Consider the following 15459-nt stretch of genomic DNA (forward strand, 5'->3'; position numbering starts at 1 on the left):
GAAGCACGCTAGGTTTAGCAACACGGGGCGAACGGCATGTCGCCACAAAGAAACACACCGCTTGCATGGCTGCGCACCAATCTAGAGCGCACAAGACGAGTTAACCCCCCCCCCCCCCCCCCCCCCCCCCTCATAGGGGCATCTGCAACGCGCAGGTGATGGTGAGTTGTGACATCTCAGTTACCCGAGCATCCGCAGGGACATCCCTGGGATGTCGGTGAACAGTGCACCACCGCGGACCCGAGCACCCATGCTTAGATGTGTGTGGCAGCTCTGTGTCCGCGAAAGGGGGTCGTATTGTTTGAGCCGATGCTGAGTGTTTGGACTTTTAGGGCCCCTTGGCAGAGGCAACACACCACTTTGGCCCCCGCTTTCTGTAGATGGCACCTCCGGCCTGACCCGACCAGCAGTCGCCTCTCCCTGTCCTTGACCTCCCCTCCATCTTTCACTTTCCTATCTTTTTTCTCACACCTGTCCTATCTCTTACTCTCTTCATGGTCTTTCCTTTTTCTGGCAGCCAGGGTTAACCTTGGGTGGCTAACTACCCTGTGTTATGCCATATTAGGTTATAGTTGGGGTGTACGTCTGGCGCCAGCATGACTTGCTTGCGAGTTCCTGACCCGGCCTCTTGTTGGGCTCCTTGGTGGGCGGCTGGCACCTTGGCCAAATAACACATAGATTTTATGGTTCCCCCCCATTTCTAAACATTATCGTTCTCTGGACAGAGGGCAGATTGAAGAAACCAACTTTCTCCCTAAAAAGAAAGCAATATTCTCAAAGTTCCAGATCATCCATAGTGAACTAAAAGAAAAACAAGCTAGAATCATCTCCCCATTCCTTGTATCAAAGTATTTAGCTCATAGATGCCTTAGGCTCCAGCTGCAAAGTATCCAAAATAGCCAGTGGTGATTTATTGCTTGAAGTCCATGGCAATGTGCAGAACTCCAAAGTCACAAATGTTGTACCTATTGGAGACATCAGAGTCTCAGTCAGAGCTCATCGATCTCTCAACACTGTCCGAGGCGTTATGTCAGAAAAGGACTTCATACATCTCACTGACAAAGAAATGCGGAAGGGCTCAATGACCAAAATGTCACAAATGTTAATCGAATTAAAATCAGTAAGGATAACAAAGAAATAGACACAAAACACCTGGTCCTCACATTCAACACCAGCACACTGTCCGAAACCATTGAAGTACGATACTTAAAAGTAAACGTGAGACACTATATTCCTAACCCCCGGAGATGCTTCAATTGCCAGAGGTTTAGCCATGGCTCAGAGTTGCCACGACCACCAAACGTGCGTGAAATGCACTTCGAAGGATCACCCTGCAGAGAACTGTGACGACACTGTGCTACACTGTGCCAACTGTGAGGGAGAGCACACTGCCTACTCAAGGTCGTGCCCATACTGGAAAAATGAAAAAAAGAAATCAACTCTAAAAACAAGGAAAACATCAGTTTCAGAAAAGCATGAAAGCAGTATGCATTGACAAAGGGCACATTCTCTTTCACACCCCATACGAACTTTGCTGGTGTGCTGCATGGGTGCGACACACCATACCGATTTGTGGCACCTGCCCAGCCACACGCAGTGAGCCTGAGGCAGGGCCACCCGTGCCTCTGGCAGATGCAGCAAAAGCTGCTATGCCACCCCTGAAGAAGCGCCTGCCAGCCACCAAGTCGGCAGCCCGTGAGGCTTCCCCCCTTCAAGAAAAGCCCACCAACCCTCTTCCCGCAGGTTCTCCGCGGAACTGCAGTGCCTCCAGTGAGACAATGGACACACATCCAAGCTTGCTTTGTTGCAGCAGTGGTGAAGCTCTCGTGAGAGGAAAAAAGAGAAATCCCAGTAACATGTCCCAAACAAGCAGGGACCTAAGTTTTAAATGCATCCCCAAAAATCATCATTGCATTCCTAATCCACTGGAACTGCCGTGGACAATTAAAAAAACTAGAGCGACGTGAGAGACCTAAATTTGCTGCTTCCTGTAGCTTTATGTATACAGGACACCAACTTGGGGCCTGTACATAAATGTATTTCTAAAAAGTATAAAGTCTTTCAAACGAGACTGAGAGCAGGCAAGTAGGCCGTATGGACGCATTAATATTGTAGTCCAGAGCGGTATTTCAATGCACAAAATCAAGCTCCAAACAAAATATGAAGCAGTTGCAGTCACTGTTCTTAATTCATTTTAAAACAATTACAATATGCTCAATATGTCTTCAACCATACCTCACTGTAACACACCATGATCTAGAAGCACTTTTTAATCAGTTACCAGAACCTTATCTGGTAGTAGGGGATTTTAATGTACACTCCTCGTTTTGGGGAAATGAACAGACAGATACCAGAGGCTGCATTGTAGAAGATTTTATCTCATCCAACAATGCCTGTCTACTCAGTACAGGCAGACACACTTCTACCGCAACTCGGGTGAAATGAGCGTTTTAGATTTGTCCTTTAGCTCACCTTCTGTTTTTACTGATTTTGAGTGTGATGTTCTCGACAACCCCTATGGAAGTGATTACCTTCCTGTGGTAATCACTTTATCATCGTCACCATCAGTCCTCCCTAGCAATCCGCGCTGTTGGAAACTGCACTTAGCCGACTGGCCGCTGTTTTGAGAAAAGGCCAGTCTGGATACAATATTTTCCGATAATCTGTGTGTTGGCGGACTTAAGCCACAGTGAAGAAGCATCAATGTGGCCGCACGCCTAGCTATTCCGCAATCATCAGGTGTAGTACACACAAGAATGCTAAGAAGCAAAAGAAAGCATGGGGAGTTTTCCAAAGATACCCAACACACAAAAACTTAATAATTAATTCCAAAGAGGCGAGAGCAAAAGCATGATGCATGTGTCGTGACGCTGAGAAGAAGAACTGTGCGTCATTCATAAATAGCTCAGTTACATCCAAACAAATGTGGGAACAAGTTCATAAGCTGAATGGCAGCTTTTCTCCTTTCACAGTTTCTTTTTCTGGCACCTCCTGGTACACAAGTATTAGCGAGCAGGCAGACATACTAGGGGAACATTTCTCCACAGTTAGTTCCTCACACTACGGAAAATCATTTTTAAAGTACAAGAACACAACTAAAAAATGACTGCCAACAAGTGGTAGTACAAACATTACAATAATTTAATTACACTGCAAGAAATCCACTGAGTACTGTTGGCCGGCAAACAGACAGCACCCTGCTCTGATGAAATAAATTATGAAATGCTTTCCCACCTCTCCGAAGCTGCTGTAGAAGGTCTTCTGATCTTCAACAAAATATGGCAATCTGGAAAAATGCCAGAGACTTGGAAAAGGCCATGATAGTGCCGTTCCTGTAATCTGGAAAACCGCAAACCTCATCTGGTAGTTACAGCCTCACAAGTTGTCTTGCAAAATGTTTTGGAAGTGTGCTAAGTATTAGATTAATGTTTATTCTTGAATCGCGTGAACTTCTTGGCGTCCACCAATGTGGCTTTAAAAATGACATTCTACAAATGACTATCTTGTCTGCCTTGAAAACACAGTCCGTGAAGCATTCATACACAGACAACACTGTCTGGCAGTATTTTTTGACATGGAGAAAAGGCTCATGATACCACCTTGAGGTTTGGGATTCTTTGCAACCTAGTGGACCTAGATATCCGTGGCACTTTTTTCCCCGATAGTGCATGCATTAAGGCTGCAAACTGAGCGAGTTGGTACTGATTCATATTTGAACAGCGCAATATAACAACGGGACACAACGAAGAATAGAATGGTGCATGCAATTTGAAGTTCATCAACATATAGTGGATTCCTAACTGCTTGAAAGATTTTTTGTCTGTCCGTTCATTTCAAGTATGCCTAGGTTGCACCCTTTCGAGAAAATTTAGGAAAATGGGATACTGCAGGGGTGTATTCTAAGTACCGCACTGTCTATTGTAAAAATGAATTCCATAGCTAAAATAATTCCAAAATCCATAATACATTCTCTATATGTTGATGACCTTCAAATTGCATGCACTATTGGGGACAAAACTGGTATATTCTATGCAGCGGGTGCCGGAGCAATGGAAAACTGCACAATAGCCCCAACTACAGGTGGCATCTGGGATCGGGACAGCCAATGGGAGCCCTTTATTATCTGCAGGCATGTCGCTTGACTCGTTTCGATGTTTCATGCTTTAGATGGTGTTACGATGCAGTTTTCCGTTGCTCCGGCTCCCGCTGCGTGGAGTATACCACTTTTGTCCCCGATAGTATATCCTACAGCTTATTAACACGTGAGAGAGATACAACTCGCATTGAACGAACTAGCAATCTGGCCAGATAGAAATGGATTGAAGTTCTCCCCACAAAAACCATTGCTTTCCTTTTAACTCAAAAGGGGCCTGCAGATTTATCCCACCCTGCACCTAAATGAAACCGTACTTGCAGTAAAACAAGAACACAAATTTTTAGCCATAATATTTGACAGAAAGCTCACATTCCTGCCGCACACCTACCCAGTCTGAATATACCCAAAGTACTCTCACGAAAACGCTGAGGATCTGATAGAACATATCTTTTGCAAATCTACCACTCTGTAGTGCACTCTACCTTAGATTATGGATGCGTTGTGTATGGGTCTGCAAGACCACCCTACCTTAGCCCTGTCAGGCCAAGTGATTCTAATTGGATTCACCAAATTTAGAGGCCACCAGTCTTTAATTTAGTGAGAAAGTTGTATTGTTTTTGTGGTAGTTCCAACATCTAGCAATTCATCAACATATGTTAGCGTCCTTTCACCTGACTGACGTATGCTAGCAGGTAGGAGAGCGATTTAGAAGCTGCATACGCGTTTTCCCTTGCACTGTGTAGAAGAAAAAAAATCGAAAATTGAAAAAAATGGTTTTTGTGGAAAGGAAATGGTGGGATATCTGTCTTGCATATCGGAGAAGAGCACCATAAGGGAAGGGATAAAAGAGGGAGTGAAGGAAGAAAGGAAGAAAGAGGTGCCGTAGTGGAGGGCTCTGGAATAATTTCGACCACCTGGGGATCTATAACTCGCAGTGACATTGCATAGCACACGGGTGCCTTAGCCTTTTGCCTCCACTGAAACGCAGCCGCCACAGTCGCGTTCGAACCCAGGAACTCTGGATCAGTAGCCAAGCGCCCTAACCACTGAGCCACCCTTTTGGTTATTCTGTAATCATATGGAAGGGTACAAGTAAGTCTCATGTTACTCCTTCAAAATTTATTTTTTTTGTCTAAACACATTTAAAAGAGCTAAAATATTTCGCAGATAACGATTCCTAATGGAATCACTGGGACCTGGAGGCCCTATTGCAGAATAGCCAGTGCAATTGTATCTGAGATTCCTGTGACTGCTTGTTTTGTATAAATATATCCTCTTTCATAGTTTATATGTAAAAATGAACATTTTTTCTTCTGAAGAAGATGCATGCATTTAGTGCAAGAACTTTTCATACAGAAAGGAAGTTTCAAGAGCGGCCCATCACACATGTTGAGGTGTCTATTCATTCAATGGAGAAATAGCATTCATAGCTTGTAGGTCAACAACACCAACCCAAAAGACAAAGCATAACACAAGATATCACCCATGGCAGCAAATTGAAACTGCAGGGCGATGCAGAACAGAGTAGCAGCCTAACTACGCTGAAGGTTGAACCCTTGAAAAGCTGACCAACTCGCCCAACAGTTCTTGTTGTGGGATGAAAAAAGTCATCACAGAAAAATCCTTAATGTGGATGCAGTATGATACTGCTGAACGCAGCAGAAAGCATGAATACGAACCCTCACTGCAAGGAGCACCTTCACACGTATGAATACTTGAAATGCTTCTGCATCGACTTAGTCTTTGAGATTTTCGTATTACAAATTTTTAGTGCAGTGTAGATACTGTGAGCTCGAGGCTGGAAATCTGGATACTGGCAACGTGGGTGCCGTGCCTCTTACACGGCATCTCTCGAAAAAAACAAGTGCTTGTCTTCAACCAACTCAAGAATTTCACTAACATTGGACCACACGGTGCCCTGCATGCAGTGAAAAAGTAGCAACAAAGGTACAGGCTCGGTGTCGTGTTATTCTCGCGTGCTCTTGGTAAAAACTGTGGCATCCTCTACTCCAGCAGAGACTGGCATAGTTTCAAAGCAGTCGCAAAAATTTTCAAAGAAATCACAAAAACTAAGTATTTCGTACCCCCAACTCTCAATGAAAGAGCTGACCTATGTGCTGCACAAGCTCGCGGTTGTGAAATCAAAAAGGTGAACATTCCCCCTAAAGACCTGCTTGAGGTTAAACATAATCAATTGAAAAATACATGGCAGGAAACTTGGAGCAATGAAGCAAATAACGTTAGCCTTGCGTAAAAGCGCTACAAAGCAAGTAAAACAAAAAAAACCCACCAGAGGCTCTGGCTATTGTGTTGCATCGAAGGACTGCACCTCTGTACACATCTTTGACCTAGCACACAGTACTTGTGGCTACTCTCTATGTGTTTGAGAACGGGTTGGCAGAATCGGTCTGATCGAGACATTGCATTCTACAAGTGTTTGTTTTGGTCCCAAGGAAGGATGCAAAAAAAAAAAGCCATTCGTTTCACATTTGCCAGTGCGCATCGTCAGCTTGTGGAGGACGTTCTCGTCAAGAGCGCGCGTGCCTTGCTCGCGGTGGCCAATCAGCGTATTCGTAGTGGCGGGCCACGGTATGTGGCATGTGGGAAGGAAAATGTGGTAAGTGGTTGCGGTACGCGCTATGCTAAAAGAATTTGGTTAAAAGTATCTAGTATCTCACGCAGGTCGCCACTCTGTCGCAATATCTCGCGCTTGAGTTTGGATAAGTCAGGGAACGCCATTGACCAATGTTCCTTTCTGTGCCATCGTTGCGATGATGAAGCATCGTTGAGCCAGCTGGCCGTCTAAGGTGGTGGTTGTAACCATGCAGACGCTGCCAGCCTTGGCAAGAATGAGTTACAGCAAACAGGCAACCATGGCATGCAAACTTCCGCGATGTGCTCAGAGAGGCTGTTTTGATTGGTTTCGCCCAGTTGCGTCATTGGAAAAGTGAAATGGGAATGAGAAGCACCACGAAAATATAGTTGAGGGCTGCATTTTGTTTGCTTGTATTTTGAAATTTGCTCCTTGAATAATGCCTGTTCTTATGTGCCGATTCCTGTAATTTCTTTTTGAGTCAGGATCTATGTGACATAAAGAATTCACCTGAAGTACAGCCAGCATCCCTTCAAGCTGTGTTTCACAGCCCCTTTAAGGGAAACAGGTGTTCTTGAAAAGCTCTAAATTCTGGCCCCGTGCTTTGCTACATACTTGATACACACCTCAGCCACTTTCTCATTCCTGAGAAGAAGGCTGAGGTCTTTATTTGTTTTGTGGGGAACCGCGAGATCCTTGCCCGGTCAAGAATGGACGCTGGGTTACCCCACCTTTTTTAAAGCTTTACTGTTATTCATATCTAAAATTTCTTTCCTCTTTCATCACTAGGTAATACAAACTAACTTTTTAGTCTCTACACCGCTATTGTTTTTTCCTGTTTTTACAAAATTCTGCTGAAACAGTTTTTCTGTACCCCTTGAGCTTGGCGCATGACAGCCTTAGATGCTTCTGCACCGCTAAACCAAACACAACACAAGATGAGTTAGCAGCACTGCAGCGCCACATGTTCGCGGTTCCAGGCGACGTCCAGCGCGTGGGACAGCTCATGTGGTTCTACTATGTCGCAGGCAGTTATTGTCTATCAGCTCTCAGTGCAGTGTACCACATGAGAGAAATTATGCACACATGAAGCAATTATTTCGGCTGACTTTTTTTCTTCATATTACTGACTGCCAAGTTGGGGGTGCGGCCCTTACAGGAGTATATACGGTATTCCTTTTTGACTTTTTTTTTCATATTACTGACTGCCAAGTTGGGGGTGCGGCCCTTACAGGAGTATATACGGTATTCCTTTCCTTCGTCATGGGTGGTTTTGTAATGCGCAGCATTTGTGTATTTTCCCCCACTTCCATTTCCTGTTCTCATCACATTGGGAACTGGACCCCTGAAGGTCTGCGAGTTGTGTCTCGTGGAAAAGCCTTGAAACCACACAAGCGCTGTTCTGTGTTGGTCACCCCCCGGATTGTCTGATGAGCAGATGCCTTTGCAGATGGAACTGGAGCGGGCCAAGACGCAGCTGCAGTCCATGCTCCTTATGAACCTGGAGGCACGCCCTGTCATGTTTGAGGACATTGGCCGACAGGTGCTGGCCAGTGGCCACCGCAGGGATGCTGACTACTACATCACAGAGATCAGTGAGTACATGGGTAGTGCTGGTAGCTTAATTGCCTTACCAGTTTTTAGCTGCCAGCATTGCTTTTCCTGTTTCCTTTTGCTTTCTCGTGTCTTTAGCCTAGTGCCAATTGTACCATTATGCACCAATCCGTTTTGCTCTGCCAGAGTGCTCCAAATGTCAAACATTTATTTTTTGCAAAAACACAGTTCTCAAAAAGGGGACAAATTCAGCTAGATATGTTTTTTGACGGCCATCATGAATTCCCAAGTTTCAGGCAAATCATATTCGTTGAGTTCGCTCTTGACTGTTTAAAGTTCATGGTCAGTTTAAGTACGCAGTTCCATCATAGCATCACTGTCACCATGCTAAAAGCGCACTAAAGTTTCAGTGGAAGAAAAATAGAGTGCAGTCAGTCAGGTGCACTAGGAGTTTCTTTTTTTTTTTTTGGTCACTTGTTCTTTGCTCAAGTAATGCAGGATCCAATTTGTTGGCAGCTACCAAAAGGTGGATTGAAAGGGATGCTTCTTTGTACTTTGCACCAGCTGTGCTTGTGAAACCTTGATCATTCAGCACGTTATCTGCTAGCTCATTGAACTGCCGTATTAGCTTTCTTGAATGATGTGAGCACTTCCGAACAGTGCTACTGCCATCACAGCGTGGCAAGCTGATGGCACTGGCTGCCAACGAAGTGTGCTTTGGGAGATGTGTTGTCATGTAGTGGCCTCAGCTGTTGCCTCAGCTGTGGCCCACCTTGGACACTGTGAATTCATGACGCAGTACCCGCATGCGTGTCCTGCATGTGTAGCAATGACTGTTTCATGTTTGGAGAGAGTGTCCATTTGCTCCTGTGGGCTGGTCAGGGGTGCTGTCTTTTGTGGCGAGTGTACAGGGCAGGGTATGCACCGCAGGCAAGATCAAGGCAGAGGACGTGCAGCGTGTGGTGCAGCGGATGCTCCGGTCCCGGGCGTCGGTAGCGGCTCTGGGCAGCCTGCGGGGCCTGCCCCCACTCGAGGACATCGAGGCGGGCCTCCTGAGTAAGGACGGCATGCTGCCCCCGCGCCGCTTCTCGCTCTTCGGGCGCTGACCACAAACACACCCTTGTTCACGCATCCATCCAAGCTGACAACTGGTGATCAGCCTGCAGACCTTCGGGGCACACTGGAACCAGACATCATCAAGAGGCAGTTCATTAAAGATGTCGCCGTCAACCATTGTCCTCTCGGAGGCTGCTGGCAATGCCTCGCTCACCGGAGGGAACTGCACCCAGGCTGGGTGCCTCATGCTAGACAACAGCCACAGGATATCTCACGGACATGAAGGGCAGGCACCTGCTGCATTGTGCTTTAGGACTTGTTAGCATGAGCCGCGATAGTGCATTTCCCCATCTTGGTGTCCACATGTCCCCCGCACTTTTCTGTGTCCATTAGCACCAGCTTGTCCCAGCATTCATTTGTGTTATATTAGTGTGTAGACTGATTGAGGAATAACGAATTTATTACTGGGTACTAAAACGTCTCAACTGGTGACGTCCAAGGCTGTTCTGCTTCTGTGCATCATCAGTACTTTTTGCAGCAGGCAATCTTGGGTCGGCTGGGTGTCCAGCAAGCACTGGATCTTTCCTTGTGCTGCTACACAATATCCTAGGTTGAGTGAAAACACGGGGCTCGAGCCTCTAGCTTTGTGAGCCACCACTATTTTCTCCTTTCCTGCGAGCTGGGCTCCAGTGCTCTGCCACAGCCTCTGCAGCCACTGTGGCATTGTGTTGCTGTTGACAAGTCTGCAGGTTCAATTCTTCACCATATCTGCAGGGAAGCAAAATGCATACATTTGGTATATCCATCTGCATTTTTAACTCTGTGCACTACACAGTGACTGGCTCTGATGTAGTTTTTCGTGTTCCTTAGTCCTTGTCTCTTTTGCACGGTGGCATGTGCTTGGGTGGATCTAAAGAGCCATCCTGCCATAATGGATTTCATTCCATCCCTTTGCGAGTGGTGCCACTTTCTACTGTGTATGTACCATTCTGGGAAGTATTGAGCTCGTGAGCAGCCCCAATCATTTTTTTGAGGAGGAACTGATTTCTTAGCATGGAAGAGCCATGCCTTGTGGCATAGCACTGTTTGTTTTTGCTGGGAACATGCAGTGAAGGAATTCCTTTACCAGTGGCGCCTACAGTGACATCAAGGGAAAATTTACATGCCGCTTGGGCAGAAATGTCATCTCAGCGAGGATCTGCACAGACCTGCTCCAAGTGGAACATGCAGAAATTATCTGGCTGCATGCTCCTGAAATGCTGTATTTGCACGAATGTAATGCTTTTTTTTTCCTTAAATCCTCTGCTTCTCAACGCACGTCGCGTTATATTTATAACCAAACCACGAATGCAGTGTGACCTTTTTTTTAGCGATAGCTCTTAGTGCAAAATCTCAGCGAAACATGGCGCCCGGCCTGGTTCCTTCAAATCTGCACACTCCAACAAATTGTGCAGGTGCAAAAAGACAATTAGCAAAAAAAATTCCTCAAGCACAAATGCGTTCCGTTTTTACTCATAGCCTGTGTGCCACTTTGGGACGTTAAATCCCACAATTTACAATTTTTAGAGTGTTAGCTCTACTGGTCGTGTTTCAAGTGGCCGAGTTACGCTGATTACACGAATAGAATACAAGATGACGGCCTCCATAGCAATGACATTGTATTCCAGTGGTTGCCATGGTAACCAAGGTTGTTACATAATGGAATAAAATAATAACAGGTGGCAGCGTGATGCCCGAGCACCACAACTCGAAACTAAACTATGTAGATCCGGTATATACATCCCTGTCTGGCAGGCGTCAAAGTCGGGCCACTTAGTCCCAGCATTCGTGTAAAATTCGTGCGTCAACCGTTTGCCCCAAAATGGTCCGGATGGTTTCATACGATTCAGCGTTTCGTGGAGCATAAACTTGCTAGGTAAATTAGAGCCTAGCTCTTGGCAGGGATTCGAACTGGCGACCTACGTACCCCCAGTTCTGTCTTTATGAATCTTCAGTGAACATTGCGGCTCAGCCATTTGTCGCAGAGTGTTCAGGGTGGTGGCATACAATTTTGCGTTTCGTGCAGCATAATCTTACTAGGTAAATTAGAGCCTAGCTCGCGGCAGGGATTCGAACTAGTGACCTATGTTAGATGTGTCAACACTCGATATTCAATCGCTGCCTCAGCGTCGGCTCATTTTTTTTTTAATGCAACAGCATTTAGTTTGTCTTGTAAAAGCCACTTGGTTTCTCTAACAAAATTCCCTGATTGGTGAAGAGGATTGTGACGTCATCAGCACCGCCAAATTTGAAAACCTGAGGGCTGAAATGTTCAAGTACCTTCTATTGGGTTATCATATGGGATGATACTGTTCCATTTTAGTCCACCCTCTAATCCACCTTAATCCATATTGTGGGTTGGGCCTACCTCCAATTGCTGCAGCAGTTTCTTTACGAATGCGGTTAAGAAAGCTCCAAGGTTTTTCTCTGCTCTTCAAGATGCCTACAGCAAGCTGAACCACGAGGCACGTGAGGTATAAGGAGAGGCGAACTTATGGACAGCCTTGGGTCGCCAATTGAGACAAAAGAAGGCGGTGGCACACACCTGCAATAGAGGGTGGCTTACAAATCGGGAAAGAAGGCGGTGTTGACTATTAAGAAAGGAAAGGCAACGAGAACCATGTGGAGTACAGAAGGGAAAAATGGAGAATGGGTGCAGAACTGTGCTGCGTGCAGCACAATCGGCAGCGGAACATTGGCCGCTGCTGAGCAAAAGGCCAGCTGCGTTCGATTTTGTAGATTTCGCCTTGAAGTGTTGCCTCTTGAATAATGTTGACAACACGCAAGATGAAGCCGGTTCGTGCTAGCCCTCAGCTGTGGTTGGCCTGAACATTTTAAGCTCACATTATAATTGTAGCATTTTCCTTTCCCTTAAGTTGACACTCCTTGTATTCGTTGCAGCATTGGTAGTAATTGTTGTTACCTTACAAGGGGCTGCTGTAAGCAGCAACCATCGTTTGAACATGGTGAGGACATACATACTCATACACAGGGGAGTGTGAGCTAAAGTGTATACGACCATCTGGCTCAAGTCAGTGCTCTGGAAGCTCCCGGCCCCTGCTCCCATGCTTGTAGTGAGTGCACTAGTCTGGGATATTTCTGGTGTACCATGCTGTGAGACTGGTCACCCAACCTTCGTGTGCTTCCGAGCTCTCTTAAGTATTGCTCTTGAGTCTTCGGTGTTTCACAGGCTTTATTTGTGATCGCCGTGGCATCACCACATATAGCCAAGCTGGGTAATTTGTATGCTTCGTACAGAACCATACTAACTTGAACTCGAAAAATTTATTCAAATAAAGTGGTGTCCAGTCAACGAAACAAGAAGGCCGGCGTTTCGATCCATGAAATCCCTGCCGACTTAGAACTCCGGGAAAGACGGCTCAAGGTAATTAGAGGAAAAAACGCAGCCAAACACAACATCAAATTATTCTGCAGTTTGTAGCTTGCATTTTCAGGCGAGGAAATGCTACTGTAGACAGTTTGACTGCCCACCAAAACAGGGGTGGGCTCTTTTAGCCGACGTCAGCGCTCCGAAGAGTGTTACATGGCCTCAAGAAGTTCGTTGATATCATGCTCAAAGACCGAACGCATCTTCAATGGCCACTGGACACATGCTTGCTCTACAGTGTGATAAAATCGCGGGTTTGCCTGTCCTGATCTGCACTGCTGCATATTATATGCAAGAAGTTCATCAAACCGTTGCTAACAAACCATGCACTTGACATAACAGACAAGAGCGCAGTTGCGAAGATGTACAGCAAGAAATCTCCCGAAAATTCTTGAAACGGCAGTAAGAAACGATTTCCGCCGCCTTCACATGCCATTTTTCCTTGTAAGTGCGCACGTGTCTGTGCCTTCAAGCGCAGTGTTTTTAATACTCACAAGTTGCTCGCCATGTCTGATACTCCCCTTGTTCCAGCTGTCATTTCATCAACGCACGTGCTTGTCATTGGGAGTAATCCGGTCAGTCAGGCCTGCTGTGTTACTCACGACCTCACTGTGCACGTGTGCATCACACAGGAACCTATTAAGCTGTGTTTCTAGTGAAAAGAATAGATAAGAGGGGCATGGATTTATTTGAAATTTGTCAACGTTATTCAAGGAGGTACCGTTCAGCGAAAGCTCGTCGGAAAAATGACCAGAAACAGCGCAGGCTGGGCCTTCCAAGATCTGCTTCAGCCGATCAAAACATCTCGCAATGCTCCGCAGCAAGATTGTAACAGACTCGCTTCGCAGAGTTCTAAGAACATTAGATATGAGGGATGTGCCCCCGCTGGCCAACAGTCTCCCTAGGCAGGTTACCGCGACGTCTTCGGCTTCCATCAATTTGAGCGCCATGCAGTCCTCCATTCCCACGGGTCACCTCTACATCTGAGAGCTCAGGTAATTCCGGACTTGCTCCTGTCCTTATTCTATCTCATGGATTATTTTCCCTTTTTGCTTATCCGATCGAAGTAGTTGATTTCTTGCCATTCGCAGCAGTACAATATAAAACCATCCATCATGCAGTGTAAATACTTATTTTGCGGCATTTCTAGGCACTTCAAGCACTTGTTGCAATATGGATGTTTCGAAGATGTTCATTTTGTTGTAAACCATCTAAAAGTTACCGGTTATGCAGTAGACAAAGGGTCCTAACAGCATGATAGAACGGCGTGCACAGCACGCTTTCAGATTTCAAAAACGAAACTGATGATCCTCTTTCAGTATTGTGGAAGTCAACTCAGACTTCTTATGCATTTGTTGCACTCTGAGCCCTTGAAAAGCATGTTTTTTGCCATTAACAAAATAAAAGTTGTTGCTCATTGCGTGAAAAAAGGATGAAACAGCATGATCGGGCATGCATTTGTTGCACTCTGAGCCCTTGAAAAGCATGTTTTTTGCCATTAACAAAATAAAAGTTGTTGCTCATTGCGTGAAAAAAGGATGAAACAGCATGATCGGGCGCCGCGCATCACAGTCTCACAGCCATTGAAACTGAACTTGAATGGATGGATACGGCTGAACCCTTTAAATCGGGCGGTGGCTCAAGCCACCTAGTCATGACTTATGAAATTTTACTCTTCTTTTGATTTTAGCCACCAATCAGATAACCTTCTCTTGGTTACTTCTACCCGGTTAAAATCTACTTTCCCTTCACTGTTCTTAAATCCCAATGCCTTGGATAAATCAGCCCCGCTGCTTTCCACTGTAGGGTGAAGCCGTTTACAGAAAAGTATCAAGTGTTCAGCCGTTTCACCCTCCTCTCCGTACACAATGTGTATCTTGTGGAACTGGACTCTCAAAACTCCCTACTGGCCGCAAATAACAAAGCTTCCCCTAAATTATCATAGGTATTTTCTGTGGCAATTTCCTGCTTTAAAATCCTGCATGTTCCCAGTGCTGATTTTGCCAACATCCCTGTTTTCCACAGAGCTCTCTTTCTTTAACCTTTTTCTTAACCGATAATTGCTTATTTGCCCCCTTACTGCTGTCCGGATATTTGCTTGTCAATTTTCTAGTTCGCTTTCTCCATTTCGTGTCAACATTCTTTATATACAGGTATCTGAAAAACTTTCCTAGCCCACTGCTTTTCCCCCATTTTTCTCAATCGCTCTTCAAATGCTATCTTACTGCTAGCTTCTCTGCTCTCGAACGACGCCCATCCCATATCACCCTGTACCCCCTGATTTTGTGTATTGCCATGTGCTCCCAAAGCTAGCCTCCCTACGCCACGTTGTTTAATTTCTAACCTTGCTTGAACATCTGGTCTCATACACAGAACCGCATTACCGAAAGTCAGGCCAGGAACCATCACCCCTTTCCAGATCCCTCTTACCACTTCATACCTATTGTAATTCCACAGTGCCCTATTTTTCATGACAGCTGCATTCCTACTAGCTTTATTCATTACATATTTTTCATGCTCTGTCAGATACTCGGCACCGTTATTTATCCACACCCCAAGATACTTGTACTCATCCACTACTTCTAGCGCAACTCCTGTATTCTATGCTCGCCGACCTCATCATTAAATATCATTACTGCAGATTTTTCCTCACTAAACATGAAACCTAATCTGTCTTCCTCTGTGCCACATATGTCTATCAACTTCAGCAAATCTTCCTTGTCAGCCATTAGC

The 15459-nt window shown here is 45.5% G+C and overlaps 1 protein-coding gene across 1 annotated transcript in view; it reads left to right on the forward strand.

Annotated features, from left to right (window-relative positions):
- LOC144116217 (mitochondrial-processing peptidase subunit alpha) overlaps nt 1–14156 on the forward strand; it is a 123914-nt gene extending 109758 nt beyond the window's left edge. The window contains exons 12-13 of the mRNA XM_077650947.1: nt 8140–8284; nt 9174–14156. Coding sequence (XP_077507073.1) covers nt 8140–8284; nt 9174–9349 — 321 coding nt within the window. The 3' untranslated portion in view covers nt 9350–14156. The remainder of the gene's footprint in view (nt 1–8139; nt 8285–9173) is intronic.
- Nucleotides 14157–15459: the final 1303 nt, after the last annotated feature.

This window comes from Amblyomma americanum, chromosome 1 (assembly GCF_052857255.1).
Source record: "Amblyomma americanum isolate KBUSLIRL-KWMA chromosome 1, ASM5285725v1, whole genome shotgun sequence".
Classification (NCBI taxonomy): domain Eukaryota; kingdom Metazoa; phylum Arthropoda; class Arachnida; order Ixodida; family Ixodidae; genus Amblyomma; species Amblyomma americanum.